This window comes from Amia ocellicauda, chromosome 3, assembly GCF_036373705.1.
Source record: "Amia ocellicauda isolate fAmiCal2 chromosome 3, fAmiCal2.hap1, whole genome shotgun sequence".
In the NCBI taxonomy this organism is placed as follows: Eukaryota; Metazoa; Chordata; class Actinopteri; order Amiiformes; family Amiidae; genus Amia; species Amia ocellicauda.
This window is the reverse complement of record NC_089852.1, coordinates 3,601,457-3,614,899: the sequence shown is the minus strand read 5'-3', so window position 1 is coordinate 3,614,899 and position 13,443 is coordinate 3,601,457. Positions and strand designations below refer to the sequence as shown.

At 50.6% G+C, this 13,443-nt stretch overlaps 1 protein-coding gene across 1 annotated transcript; it reads left to right on the top strand.

Moving 5' to 3' along the window:
• The first annotated feature begins 3,521 nt into the window (after nt 1-3,521).
• Nucleotides 3,522-13,217, top strand: LOC136732341 (vesicle-fusing ATPase-like). Its single transcript, XM_066697752.1, has 9 exons — nt 3,522-3,544; nt 4,188-4,257; nt 4,855-5,016; nt 5,154-5,350; nt 6,001-6,139; nt 6,318-6,392; nt 6,570-6,757; nt 7,131-7,201; nt 7,294-13,217. The coding sequence occupies exons 3-8, from the start codon at nt 4,923-4,925 to the stop codon at nt 7,176-7,178; spliced, it is 741 nt and encodes a 246-aa protein (XP_066553849.1). The 5' UTR covers nt 3,522-3,544; nt 4,188-4,257; nt 4,855-4,922; the 3' UTR covers nt 7,179-7,201; nt 7,294-13,217.
• The last annotated feature ends 226 nt before the right edge of the window (nt 13,218-13,443 follow it).

The following is a 13,443-nucleotide window of genomic DNA, read 5'->3' as shown; positions in this document are numbered from 1 at the left end:
TAAATTTTTTCCAGAGCTGTATTTGTTGGTTGTTTCTTTTAGCTGTGAAACTGGGTATAAAGGAGGTAAAGGCTGGGAATGTGTCCCATTACCTCAACCTCTTCTGCCTAAAACTAACAGGGAGTCTTCAATGCACTCACATGGGAAGGCATGAGACATAAGTTTACGAAGCCATTGTTCACCCAATCTCCCTTCAGTCTTGTTCGAGTGCTAGGGTGTGTTTTCTGCATGTGTGGGGATGTGAAGCATTGATGCAGTAGATGGAGGCCGTGGGTTGCCCCCTGGTCCCTGCACTGACGCTGTATTCCAGTGTGCAGAAACTGGGAGATTGTACAGACGAGTCCCTTGGGTTCATCACAGGCCGGCCGTCTTGTCGTCTCTCTCTCCCTGTCCTCAGTGTCTATGGACGTGTGTCTGTGTGGGAGTGTGTGTGCATGTGAACCCATCTGTGCATATCCTGTTTTCTCGGTTACAAATTACAGACTCGGTTACAGAAATCAGTACTTGCTCCTGTTTGTGTAACTGTGTTTGACCAAAATGTTAAATATACACAAAACAGTTTGTGCACAAGTTTGTACATATTTACACACACACATATCTCAACAGCACAGGTTATTCAAAGGGATTTGGATAATATTCAGTTGTGGGCCGACACCTGGCAGATGAAATTCAATGTGGGCAAGTGCAAGGTATTACATGCAGGTAGCAAAAATGTCCACTATAATTACACTGTGGGAGGAATAGAACTAGATGAAGTAACGCATGAGAAAGACCTAGGAGTCTATGAGGACTCCTCACTTTCTCCATCCAAACAATGTGGGGAAGCAATAAAAAAGGCAAACACAATGCTAGGGTATATTGTCAAAAGTGTAGAACAAGGGCAGTGATGTTCAGACTGTACAATGCACTAGTTAGAGCTCATCTGGATACTGTGGACAGTTCTGGGCTCCACACTTCAAGAAAGATATCGCTGCTCTAGAGGCAGTTCAGAGGAGAGCAACCAGACTTATTCCAGGTCTGAAGGGAAAGTCCTACTGAGAGACTGAGGAACTGAACCTTTTCACCCTGGAACAGAGGAGACTACGTGGGGACTTGATCCAAGTCTTCAAAATCATGAAAGGCATCGACCACATCAAACCAGAGGAGCTTTTCCAGATCAGCAGGGACACACGCACCCGGGGACACAAATGGAAATTGGGCTTCAAGGCATTCAAGACAGAAAACAGGAGACACTTCTTCACACAGAGAGGCGTCACAATCTGAACAAACTCCCCAGCGATGTGGCTGAAGAGACAATTTGGGAACATTCAAAAACAGACTGGATAGGATCCTGGGATCATTTAGTTACTAATGGACACTAAACGAGCACGATGGGTCGCTTGGCCTCCTCTCGTTTGTAAACTTTCTTATGTTCTGATGTTCTTATATACATACATACATCTGTTATCTGTATGTGAGTATATAAATGTGTGTATTGAAAGTCTACCTCATTCTCTCTTTCAACGGTCGGGGTAATGTTTGCATATCCCAGACACCATAAAAGCACTGGGTTAGAATTCATGTGAAAGGCTTGAAACAAACCCTTACTGAGGAAGAAGTATGTATTTCACAGTGAAGATCAAATATTTAATCCTCAGTAAAATTTTGTTTAAATTCCTCCCCCGCTAAAAAATGAACAACGAACTGTCAGTTGTGCTGGGATAGGGACACACAGTCCCACTGGCTGCCCAATATGTGTCCAACTGGCATGAGCCTGAGGGACAGCATGTGACACTGACCTGAGTGTACAGTGTATAGACACCATGCCTGCTAGAGGGAGGGAGGCGGGGAAGGGAACCTGTTCTGTTTGTAATTGTGTTGTATGAGGGTGGGGGGGGGTATAAACTGTATTGTTAAATATTGTTACAATGTTTGTATAATGCTTTGGCAGTACAGATGTACTATAGCCATGCCAATAAAGCGAATTGAATGGAATTGAGATCCCAGAACGAGCAGATTTCCTCGGCAACGTCAGATGTGTGACGTGTACTGTGCGTCAGGGTGCGTGGAAGGCGTTCTTCGAGCGGGTGTCTGTGACGTCATCTGCGTAGCGAGCTGGCGCAGATCCAAACACTATCAGATAGAAGTTACAACAGACAACAATACAGCGGGCCGGGTATGTTTAATCCCTAATTCATTTATTTTAAAAATATACTCCTGTAGAAATGTGTTTATCTTGTCCACAGAGTAATAACGCTGTAGCAGGAAGAGACACAAGACACTGAGCCCAGTGACCCGAGCACAGGACAGCACAGTAATCCAACCCGGAGTCACATCAGCGGCGATCAGCGCCTGTGTGTGTCTGCCGAACTGCACTGGGCTTTCTGTCCGTCCGCTGACATGGCATGGCGAGCAGCCGCTGGGCTATTCCTCAACGTGTCGTGTCCAGATTCCTTATTATGTGCAGCATATATATGAACGGTGTGAGAGCTGCCTGTGATCCATCAGATGTGTACTTCATCTTTCCCGAAAACTGAGTGACGTCATGACGTCAAATAGCGACTGTTTCCCACAATCTGACAAATCCTAAAAACATATCATTGCCTATGCAAGTAGGGGAAGGGGTTCATCAAACATCTCAGGTGCAGAGAAGGACTGTTTTTCTGTCTGTAGCCTAACACGGACAAAACGCGGACGGGGCTGTGACGTGGCCAGAGAATGAGGCTGGAAATGCTTTTCCAATGGCAGCCCTCGCAGCATATCACCTCATAAAGGCTGCTATACACCTATGTAGGATAATTGTATAAAACGAAATACACAAATAAGTAAATAAATAAAATGCGAAATAAATGAATAAATATACAAATAGATACATAATTAGATAAATACAGATAGATGTATTTCCCTTTTCAATTTTTCTTATTTATTTATTTCGTATTTTATGTATTAATTTATTAATACATGAATATTTATTTATTAGTAAATAAATAAAGGGAAATAATGTATTTTCTTAATTCACCCAATGGTTAAACATAGATTCAGTCTGGACAGAGCTGCAATATGTGTCCTGTGTGAGGAGCTGAAAGGAGATCTGGAAAGCCAGACAACTAGATCTCATGCCATACTGGTATAACAATACATAACAACACAATACAATACAACAGGAGACACTTCCTCACACAGAGGCGTCATAATCTGAACAAACTCCCCAGCGATGCGGCTGAAGAGACGATTTGGGAACATTCAAAAACAGACTGGATAGGATCCTTGGATCACTTTGTTATTAATGGACACCAAACGAGCAAGATGGGGAGAATGGCCTCCTCTCGATTGGACACTTTCTCATGTTCTTCTTATGTTCTTCAAAATCACACAAGTGCATAAGCAAAATATGCAGTTAATACAATACACAAGTCCTACATCCTAGATTGTAATCGGTAATAAGTGCAGACAAGATGTGACGTCATAGTTCAGAGCTCAGGTGAAGGGGGCAATCACGTGCTTCATCAAGTGACAGGAGCTTTGGGGAGACGGGAGGCAATTACATTACTTTCCAGAGAACACGGTAACGTCTGAACTAAACAAAGAAACTTTTTAAATGATATTTGTTCTGTCATGTCTTCTTGTACATGCCTCTTGGCCATTTATGTTGTTGGCTGTGTTGTCCCATATGTTATTTCTATATGACACATGTTTTTTTGTGTGTGCCAAATAGGTCTGTTTTATTTTTAGTACTTAATTCACCAATAAGTCTATGCTTTCATAATTTAATTGGAGTTGAAGTTATATGTGTAGAGTTGTAGTTGGAAGTATGCACACCCTCTATTTGCAACAATGTTAGGACAGAAGTCTTCAACACATTTAAAAGACATGTTACTGTCTTGTATAGTGGCACAGAGAACAACTTACAATTCAAACAATGGTAAATTACTTTTGGAAAATACTGTATGCATAGGCCTACAATTAGGACCACTATTGTATACACATGTACACCAGAGTTTCATATGTTTGCTTTTTTCTTCATCAAATATCGCAACAGTTTAACATGAAACAGGGGCTGAAATAACATCTCCCCCCACTTAAATTAAACATTTAAATCTTATTCAAAGACACAGATATAGTAGTAAAGTAACTGTAATATTTGTGGCGCTGATTTCACAGCCTGGGCACTTCAATACTGCTCTAACGTCCACCCTTGCTCTGTGCAGATTGGCCAAAACATTGAGCTCATCCAAGCGGTCTTCGAAGAAGCCAAGAGCTCGTCTCTGACCCTAGTCGGTAAGTCATGAATGAATGAAACGCACTGGTGGCCAAGAGAATAAGCTTTCAAATGATGTTTGCATTGTAGGAATACAGAGTAACTTTTATGCACAGGAGCTGTGCATAATACTGCCGAATAATGCTTAAGAGGGTGTAGTAACACAGTATATAACGCTGAAATGTACATTATTTTTCAGTTTTTGGTAACCTAAACTTTTTTTTAAATCTCTGGCAGTTTATCGCTTACCTTTGTACCATTTCAGGTTATTCACTGGACTTAAACTGATTAAATTTCAATATAAACTGGAAAAATTGGGTGTTCTAAAACTTTTGACCGGTAGTGTACATATACATGTAGACTTTTTTCAGACTCTTATCTCAATTGTCAATGAGTATACTTCCATAGTAGAATTACTGACTGCAGTACAGAAGACATCCACAGGGTGGCGATATATATATCCATCATCATTTTCATAGCCCTTCACATCTCTGTGTGTCTGAATGTGTCTGAATAGGTGTAGTTGCAGTAACCCAGCTCTGTGTTTTCGCCTCACCTCTGTCACCTCTTCTGTCTCCATCTCTCCATCTCTCCCTCTCCGTCTTGGTGTCTCCCAGGCAAGACCAAGACCAAGACTGATCAGGACCACCAGTCCATCTTCAACCCTGACTGGAGGTTCGAGCACATGGGCATCGGTGGCCTGGACAAGGAGTTTGCCGACATTTTCATGAATGTCTTAGCCACCCACGTCTTGCCCCTCGAGATCATTGAGCAAATGGGTGAGCGCGCTCTCTCTCTTCCTGCCCAGTTTGTTTATCGGTTTAAGATGGGCTCCATCACTCTCTGTATCCCTCCCCTCCTTTCCTTTGTCACTCAATGTCTTCCTCCCTGTCCCTCTCTCTCCCTCTCTCTCCAGGCTTGAAGCACGTCAAGGGGCTGCTGTTGTATGGCCCCCCGGGTTGTGGCAAGAGCCTGATGGCCACAGAGATTGGGAAGATGCTCAACGCGAAGAAGCTGACGATTGTGAACAGCTACAAGATCCTCAGCAACCACAAGCAGACAACGGCCCAAATTCACAAGATGTTTTCCAGCGCCAAGGAGGAGTACAGAAGGGTGAGAGATCGGAGGCAGTAGAGGGAGAGAGAGGCAGTAGGAGTGGGGCTCTCCAGCTATAAGAACAATGCAGGAAACGTTATTCCTTGTGATTTCCCTTCTTGTCGAATGATGACACACATTCCCGTTGCCAGTTTGTGAAATGTCACCCATCAAACTCAAACTATATTCTGTAAGAAATACAACTGGAAATTGTAGTTCAGTCTACACAATCCTGTGCTGTGTGTAAGCATGGGAGACTGCACACATGTGTGTACTGGGGTTGCGTGATGTTGGAGGCTGGCTGTGGGCCCGAGTGGGGGTGGGGGTTGTTGTATGGACAAGCCCTGGGAGACGGAGAGAAGCCGTGTTGTGATTGGAGAGCAGCTCGGTGACAGGACCGGTTTGAGGCTGTTTCCACTCGTCACGAGAGAGAGTGTGTTGTGTGCTGGGGGGGGGTTTGAGTCTGGTCTCAATCTGCGCAGGTGTCAGCGGTGAGTTGGCGGCTCTTCTTTGGACTGGCTTGATATGAGGATCTCCAGCTTCCTGCTCTTTACAGCCACGGGTCTCTGCGCTCCAAAGTGTTCTCAATCCCTGTCTTTCTCTCCCTCTCTTTGTACCCGTCCTCTCTCTGTACCCGTCCTCTCTCTCTACCTGCCCTCTCTCTGCAGATGGGGGCCAACAGCGGACTCCACGTCATCATCTTGGACAAGATCGATGGCTTCAACAGACAGAGTTCAAAAAATGCTCTCTGTCAACTGCTGTCCAAGATGGACGAAGTGGACCAGCTCAACAACATCCTGGTCATAGGTACATCCGCACGGGGGGCAGTGGGTGGCAGGAGGGCTGGGAGCAAAAACTGGGGTATTGGTGAACTGGGAAGGAGCTCCGGTCCCCTCCCCACAAGACTGCAGTGATCAGGGGTGCCTCTCTCTCTCTGGATCTCCTGCTCTCATTCTCACTCCCTCTCTCCCTCTCCCTCCTGCAGGACTGACCACCTGGCCTGGACTGATTGACGATGCTCTGGTGAGACCTGGCCGCCTGGAGGTCCAGGTGGAAATTGGTGAGTTTGACAATGTGCTCCACGAGTGAGAGACCCAACTCTGCTCTCCATCTGCCTATAGCGAACACACGCACTAATACACCATCATTTCACTCTTTCTCCGGTTCTCTTTCCCCACCTCTCTCTCTCTCTCTCTCTCTCTCTCTCTCGCCCTCCCTCTCTCCCCCTGTCTGCCAGGCCTGCCGGATGAGGAGGGCAGAGAGCAGATCCTGCTCATCGAAACGGCCACGATGAGGAACTTAAACCGGTTGGCCAGTGACGTGAACTTCCAGGAGCTGGCCAGAGAGACAGAGGGGTACAGCGGCATGGACCTTAATAATATGGTTTCAGACGCCCTGGACAACGCAATTTGCCGCCACATCCAGGTCAGCTTAACTGGTTTTGGTGAAGCCACAAGACTGACTGACTGATCTCCCTTTGTCCATTCTGTGTCTCAGGATAGATGGGATAAATCAGCAGTCTAAAGCTTTGAATCATGTTTGTCCAATGTCAGTGATGAGTTTCCACTGCATCCAAAGCCATCCACCACTCTCATCCCTCTAAGGATGTCTGAGCTGCAGGTGCAGATAGAACCGATGAGATTAAAAATAAGGAAATCATTCAATATAAGTACATTGTAAACAAATGTGCTGCACAGATGACTTGACTCACAGGCGGTGAAGCTGAAGGCACTGTCTGTGATTGGCTGGATCAGAACTAACTAGCCTAACCTGTCCTGTCCTGTCCCCCCCCCGACAGACCAATAGCACAGAGGAGCTGCAGGTGATGCTTGAGGATTTCCTGTGACCCAAGAGAATGACATGAAACCTGTAAGTCTCTCTCTCTCAGCCTCTCTCTCTGACTGTGATTGGCAGCCAGACCTCTTTGCACTGACCTGTCCCTCCCTCCACGTGTTCCACAGGCCTTTGGCACCAACCAGTAGGACAGCAGACCGAGAACAGTGGCTGCACTCTCCCGGCCATTTTCCTACTGACTCGACTGAATCAAGTATAAATGTGGGGGTTGCTGGGTAAAGTATTGATGTTATGCAGAGTTGTAGTGCAGGGGCTGCTGGCACAGCTGGGCTGATGAAGAGGCTCCTTTCCTCTAGCGACAGGGCAGCGTGGACCTTGAAGAAACCCCACCCCCCACCCCGTCACCCACATCCACCCCGTCACCCACATCCACCCCAAGTACAGAAAAGAATCAGTGTGATCGTGCCCTACCCTCCCCCTCACAGGGACCATGGCTTGTACAAGTAGCGGTGCTCTGTGTCTCTCCTGCCTGACCGCTAAGCCTGTGTTGCCGGGTGGAGTGTGACGCCTGCATGTCCCTCCACTTGTGGCAAACACGTCCCGGTTGCTGGCCCAGTTGCTGGCCCGGTTGCTGGGTTGCCTCTGTGCTCGCACACTCACTCACTTCAGCCACGGCATGGTGACACCGGGAAGCATGGCGTATGGACAAGGGAGCAGGATGGAAAGCCATCAACTCCATCAGCCTGTTCACATGGAACAAGGATAGAACTTTCGGAACAGTCTGGGATGCCAGAGCGTGCCATGCACCTGAGACAGCAGGTCTGCCCGAAGGGGAAGCTGCCTAGGCTGGGGGACCCTCTAGAGAGAGGAGATTCGCCAATGTGTTGGCATGTGGCTCGTAAGGCGGCAGAGACTGGGCGAGCGGAGACCTCCTTGCCTGTTGATGTATGCAACCACCGCTGTGGTGTCTGTCCGTACTAGCGCATATCTGTCCCATAGGACTGGCAGGAAGTGCCAGGAGAACGTTGATGTGGAGGGCCCTGCCATCAAACATCTGCCAGAGACTGCACCCCAGCCTTTCTTGGAGGCGTCTGTCATCATAACCACTGTGGACAATCGGCCAAACTGGCACCAGAGAGAGATGCCTCCATGAGCACTTGCCTCTCCCTCTTCCGGTTGAGAGGCAGGGTCAGGGTGTCCCTTTGCCAGAGACTGCTGGGTCTCCTCACGACTGTGTCGCAAACCCTCCTGCTTGGCCTCCTCAGGATGAGGCTCTTGCTGATGTGGTTTCGCGCACAGAGGATGCACCCACGCCGTGATCGAGCACACTGCGTGATGGTCACTCAGGCCTGCTGGAAGGCGCTCCGGTGGTGGCGGAGCCCTCCCAATCTGACCCTTGGTGTGCCCCTCGGGTCAGTCATTCACTGAGTGGTTATGACGACAGACGCCTCCATGCAAGGCTGGGGTGCAGTCTCTGACAGATGTTGGATGGCAGGGCCCTCCACATCAATGTTCTCCTGACATTTCCTGCCAGTCCTACCGGACAGACATGCGCTGGTACAGACGGACATCACAGCGGTGGTTGCCTGCATTAACAGACAAGGAGGTCTCCGCTCGCCAGTCTCTGCCACCTGGAGAGCCAGATGCTCTTGTGGTCACAGTGTCGGCTCCGCTCCATCAAGCAGTCCACCTCCCCGGCTTCTCCGACACAGCAGCAGATCTCCGTCAGCCTCGGAGTGGCGCTTCGATCCGCTGGTGATACAGCAGCTGTGGAACCGCTTCGGCAGCGCAGAACTGGACCTCTTCACCACAGAAGAGTCTGCTCACTGCCCTCTATGGTTCTCTGTCCGAGACCAGTCCGGAACACTGGGGATGGATGTGCTGGCCCACAGGTGGCTGCACTGAACAGAGCCTAGGCAGTTCCCCTTTTAGGCGGACCTGCTGTCCCAGGTGGAATGTGACGCCTGCATGTCCCTCCACTTGTGGCGAATGCGTCCCAGTTGCTGGCCCGGTTGCTGGGTCGCCTCTTTGCCGCAGCGACTGGCGCTGAAGCTCGTACACTCACTCACGTCAGCCACGGCATGGTGCCACTGGGAAGCATGGTGTATGGATAAGGGAGCAAGATTGGAAAGCCATCAACTCCATCTGCCTGTTCACATGGAACAAGGATAGCACTTTCGGGAGGGACGCAGGCTTAGGCCGGAGCGTGACCCTGGACGCATCTCCTGCGAAACGCACACATGCAGGGTGTATAGAGAGGGCATAAAGCTCGCTCACGGGTTTGGAAGATGTAATTACCAACAGAAACGCAGTCTTCAAGCGACACAAGCTTGAGATCAGCTGACTGCAATGGCTTGAATGGGGCCTCGAAAAGTGCATCCAGCATGACAGCAAGATGCCATGTCGGTAAGGAAGGGTCGCGAGGAGCAGCAGCCTACGCACTCCCTTCAGGAACTGCGAGGCCAAGAAGGCCAGGCCCAGAGCTGGAACAGGTCTGGGATGCCAGAGCGTGCCATGCACCTGGGACAGCAGGTCTGCCCGAAGGGGAAGCTGCCTAGGCTGGGGGACCCTCTAGAGAGAGGAGATTCGCCAACGTGTTGGAGAGGCCAGGGAGGTGGACTGCCTTGCTGTGCCCACAAGAGCATGTGGCTCGTAAGGCGGCAGAGACTGGGCGAGCGGAGACCTCCTTGCCTGTTGATGTATGCAACCACCGCTGTGGTGTCTGTCCGTACTAGCGCATATCTGTCCCATAGGACTGGCAGGAAGTGCCAGGAGAACGTTGATGTGGAGGGCCCTGCCATCAAACATCTGCCAGAGACTGCACCCCAGCCTTTCTTGGAGGCGTCTGTCATCATAACCACTGTGGACAATCGGCCAAACTGGCACCAGAGAGAGATGCCTCCATGAGCACTTGCCTCTCCCTCTTCCGGTTGAGAGGCAGGGTCAGGGTGTCCCTTTGCCAGAGACTGCTGGGTCTCCTCACGACTGTGTCGCAAACCCTCCTGCTTGGCCTCCTCAGGATGAGGCTCTTGCTGATGTGGTTTCGCGCACAGAGGATGCACCCACGCCGTGATCGAGCACACTGCGTGATGGTCACTCAGGCCTGCTGGAAGGCGCTCCGGTGGTGGCGGAGCCCTCCCAATCTGACCCTTGGTGTGCCCCTCGGGTCAGTCATTCACTGAGTGGTTATGACGACAGACGCCTCCATGCAAGGCTGGGGTGCAGTCTCTGACAGATGTTGGATGGCAGGGCCCTCCACATCAATGTTCTCCTGACATTTCCTGCCAGTCCTACCGGACAGACATGCGCTGGTACAGACGGACATCACAGCGGTGGTTGCCTGCATTAACAGACAAGGAGGTCTCCACTCGCCAGTCTCTGCCACCTGGAGAGCCAGATGCTCTTGTGGTCACAGTGTCGGCTCCGCTCCATCAAGCAGTCCACCTCCTCGGCTTCTCCGACACAGCAGCAGATCTCCGTCAGCCTCGGAGTGGCGCTTCGATCCGCTGGTGATACAGCAGCTGTGGAACCGCTTCGGCAGCGCAGAACTGGACCTCTTCACCACAGAAGAGTCTGCTCACTGCCCTCTATGGTTCTCTGTCTGAGACCAGTCCGGAACACTGGGGATGGATGTGCTGGCCCACAGGTGGCTGCACTGAACAGAGCCTAGGCAGTTCCCCTTTTAGGCGGACCTGCTGTCCCAGGTGGAATGTGACGCCTGCATGTCCCTCCACTTGTGGCGAATGCGTCCCAGTTGCTGGCCCGGTTGCTGGGTCGCCTCTTTGCCGCAGCGACTGGCGCTGAAGCTCGTACACTCACTCACGTCAGCCACGGCATGGTGCCACTGGGAAGCATGGTGTATGGATAAGGGAGCAAGATTGGAAAGCCATCAACTCCATCTGCCTGTTCACATGGAACAAGGATAGCACTTTCGGGAGGGACGCAGGCTTAGGCCGGAGCGTGACCCTGGACGCATCTCCTGCGAAACGCACACATGCAGGGTGTATAGAGAGGGCATAAAGCTCGCTCACAGGTTTGGAAGATGTAATTACCAACAGAAACGCAGTCTTCAAGCGACACAAGCTTGAGATCAGCTGACTGCAATGGCTTGAATGGGGCCTCGAAAAGTGCATCCAGCATGACAGCAAGATGCCATGTCGGTAAGGAAGGGTCGCGAGGAGCAGCAGCCTACGCACTCCCTTCAGGAACTGCGAGGCCAAGAAGGCCAGGCCCAGAGCTGGAACAGGTCTGGGATGCCAGAGCGTGCCATGCACCTGGGACAGCAGGTCTGCCCGAAGGGGAAGCTGCCTAGGCTGGGGGACCCTCTAGAGAGAGGAGATTCGCCAACGTGTTGGAGAGGCCAGGGAGGTGGACTGCCTTGCTGTGCCCACAAGAGCATGTGGCTCGTAAGGCGGCAGAGACTGGGCGAGCGGAGACCTCCTTGCCTGTTGATGTATGCAACCACCGCTGTGGTGTCTGTCCGTACTAGCGCATATCTGTCCCATAGGACTGGCAGGAAGTGCCAGGAGAACGTTGATGTGGAGGGCCCTGCCATCAAACATCTGCCAGAGACTGCACCCCAGCCTTTCTTGGAGGCGTCTGTCATCATAACCACTGTGGACAATCGGCCAAACTGGCACCAGAGAGAGATGCCTCCATGAGCACTTGCCTCTCCCTCTTCCGGTTGAGAGGCAGGGTCAGGGTGTCCCTTTGCCAGAGACTGCTGGGTCTCCTCACGACTGTGTCGCAAACCCTCCTGCTTGGCCTCCTCAGGATGAGGCTCTTGCTGATGTGGTTTCGCGCACAGAGGATGCACCCACGCCGTGATCGAGCACACTGCGTGATGGTCACTCAGGCCTGCTGGAAGGCGCTCCGGTGGTGGCGGAGCCCTCCCAATCTGACCCTTGGTGTGCCCCTCGGGTCAGTCATTCACTGAGTGGTTATGACGACAGACGCCTCCATGCAAGGCTGGGGTGCAGTCTCTGACAGATGTTGGATGGCAGGGCCCTCCACATCAATGTTCTCCTGACATTTCCTGCCAGTCCTACCGGACAGACATGCGCTGGTACAGACGGACATCACAGCGGTGGTTGCCTGCATTAACAGACAAGGAGGTCTCCACTCGCCAGTCTCTGCCACCTGGAGAGCCAGATGCTCTTGTGGTCACAGTGTCGGCTCCGCTCCATCAAGCAGTCCACCTCCCCGGCTTCTCCGACACAGCAGCAGATCTCCGTCAGCCTCGGAGTGGCGCTTCGATCCGCTGGTGATACAGCAGCTGTGGAACCGCTTCGGCAGCGCAGAACTGGACCTCTTCACCACAGAAGAGTCTGCTCACTGCCCTCTATGGTTCTCTGTCCGAGACCAGTCCGGAACACTGGGGATGGATGTGCTGGCCCACAGGTGGCTGCACTGAACAGAGCCTAGGCAGTTCCCCTTTTAGGCGGACCTGCTGTCCCAGGTGCACGACACGTTCTGGCATCCCAACCCTAGCGGCCATCTCTGCGTGCCAACGCCCCAATTGATGGCGAGCTTCCTGGGTCGCACTTCTTGGCCTCGCAGTTCCTGAAGGGAGTGCGTAGGCTGTGGCTCCTCGCGACCCTTCCTTACCAACATGGCGTCTTGATGTCGTGCTGGACGCACTTTTCAAGGTCCCGTTCGAGCCATTGCAGTCATCTGACCTCAAGCCAGAGTCGCTGAAGACTGCGATTCTGTTGGTAATTACATCTGCCGAACCCGTGAGCGAGCTTCATGCCCTCTCTATACACCCTTCATGTGTGCATTTCACGGGAGATGGGACACGCTGCGGACTAACCCTGTGTTCCTCCTGAAAGTGCTATCCTTGTTCCATGTGAACAGGCCACGTTTGAGTTGATGGCTTTCCATCATGCTCCCTTCTCTTCAGAGGACTGGGCTCTTCTCAGTGGGGGGGCTGAGGTGGGCTTGACATAATATTGGAGGGGGCTGCTCTATACACCTTTTGGGCACACTTACTGTATTTATTTATTTTACAATACACACTAAAACGTCTGTTTATCTGTTATCATCAAAAGGAGAATAAAAAGATTGCAGCTCATTGATGCAACACAACTAAGCGAATAAATAAATAAACAATATTCATACAAAAAGGTTAATAGCTAATGACTTTAAATTGGAGAATGTATGTTAAAAAGTCCATGTATGTTACGTTACAAAGTTAACGTGTTTAGATTGGGTTGCTTCAGTTAGCTTTGACTCTTATTATTGATGTTGTGAAATGTATCGAGTGTACATATCAAGTTGTATTATTCTCTAGTGAATGAGGCGTCTTCCAACTTTCT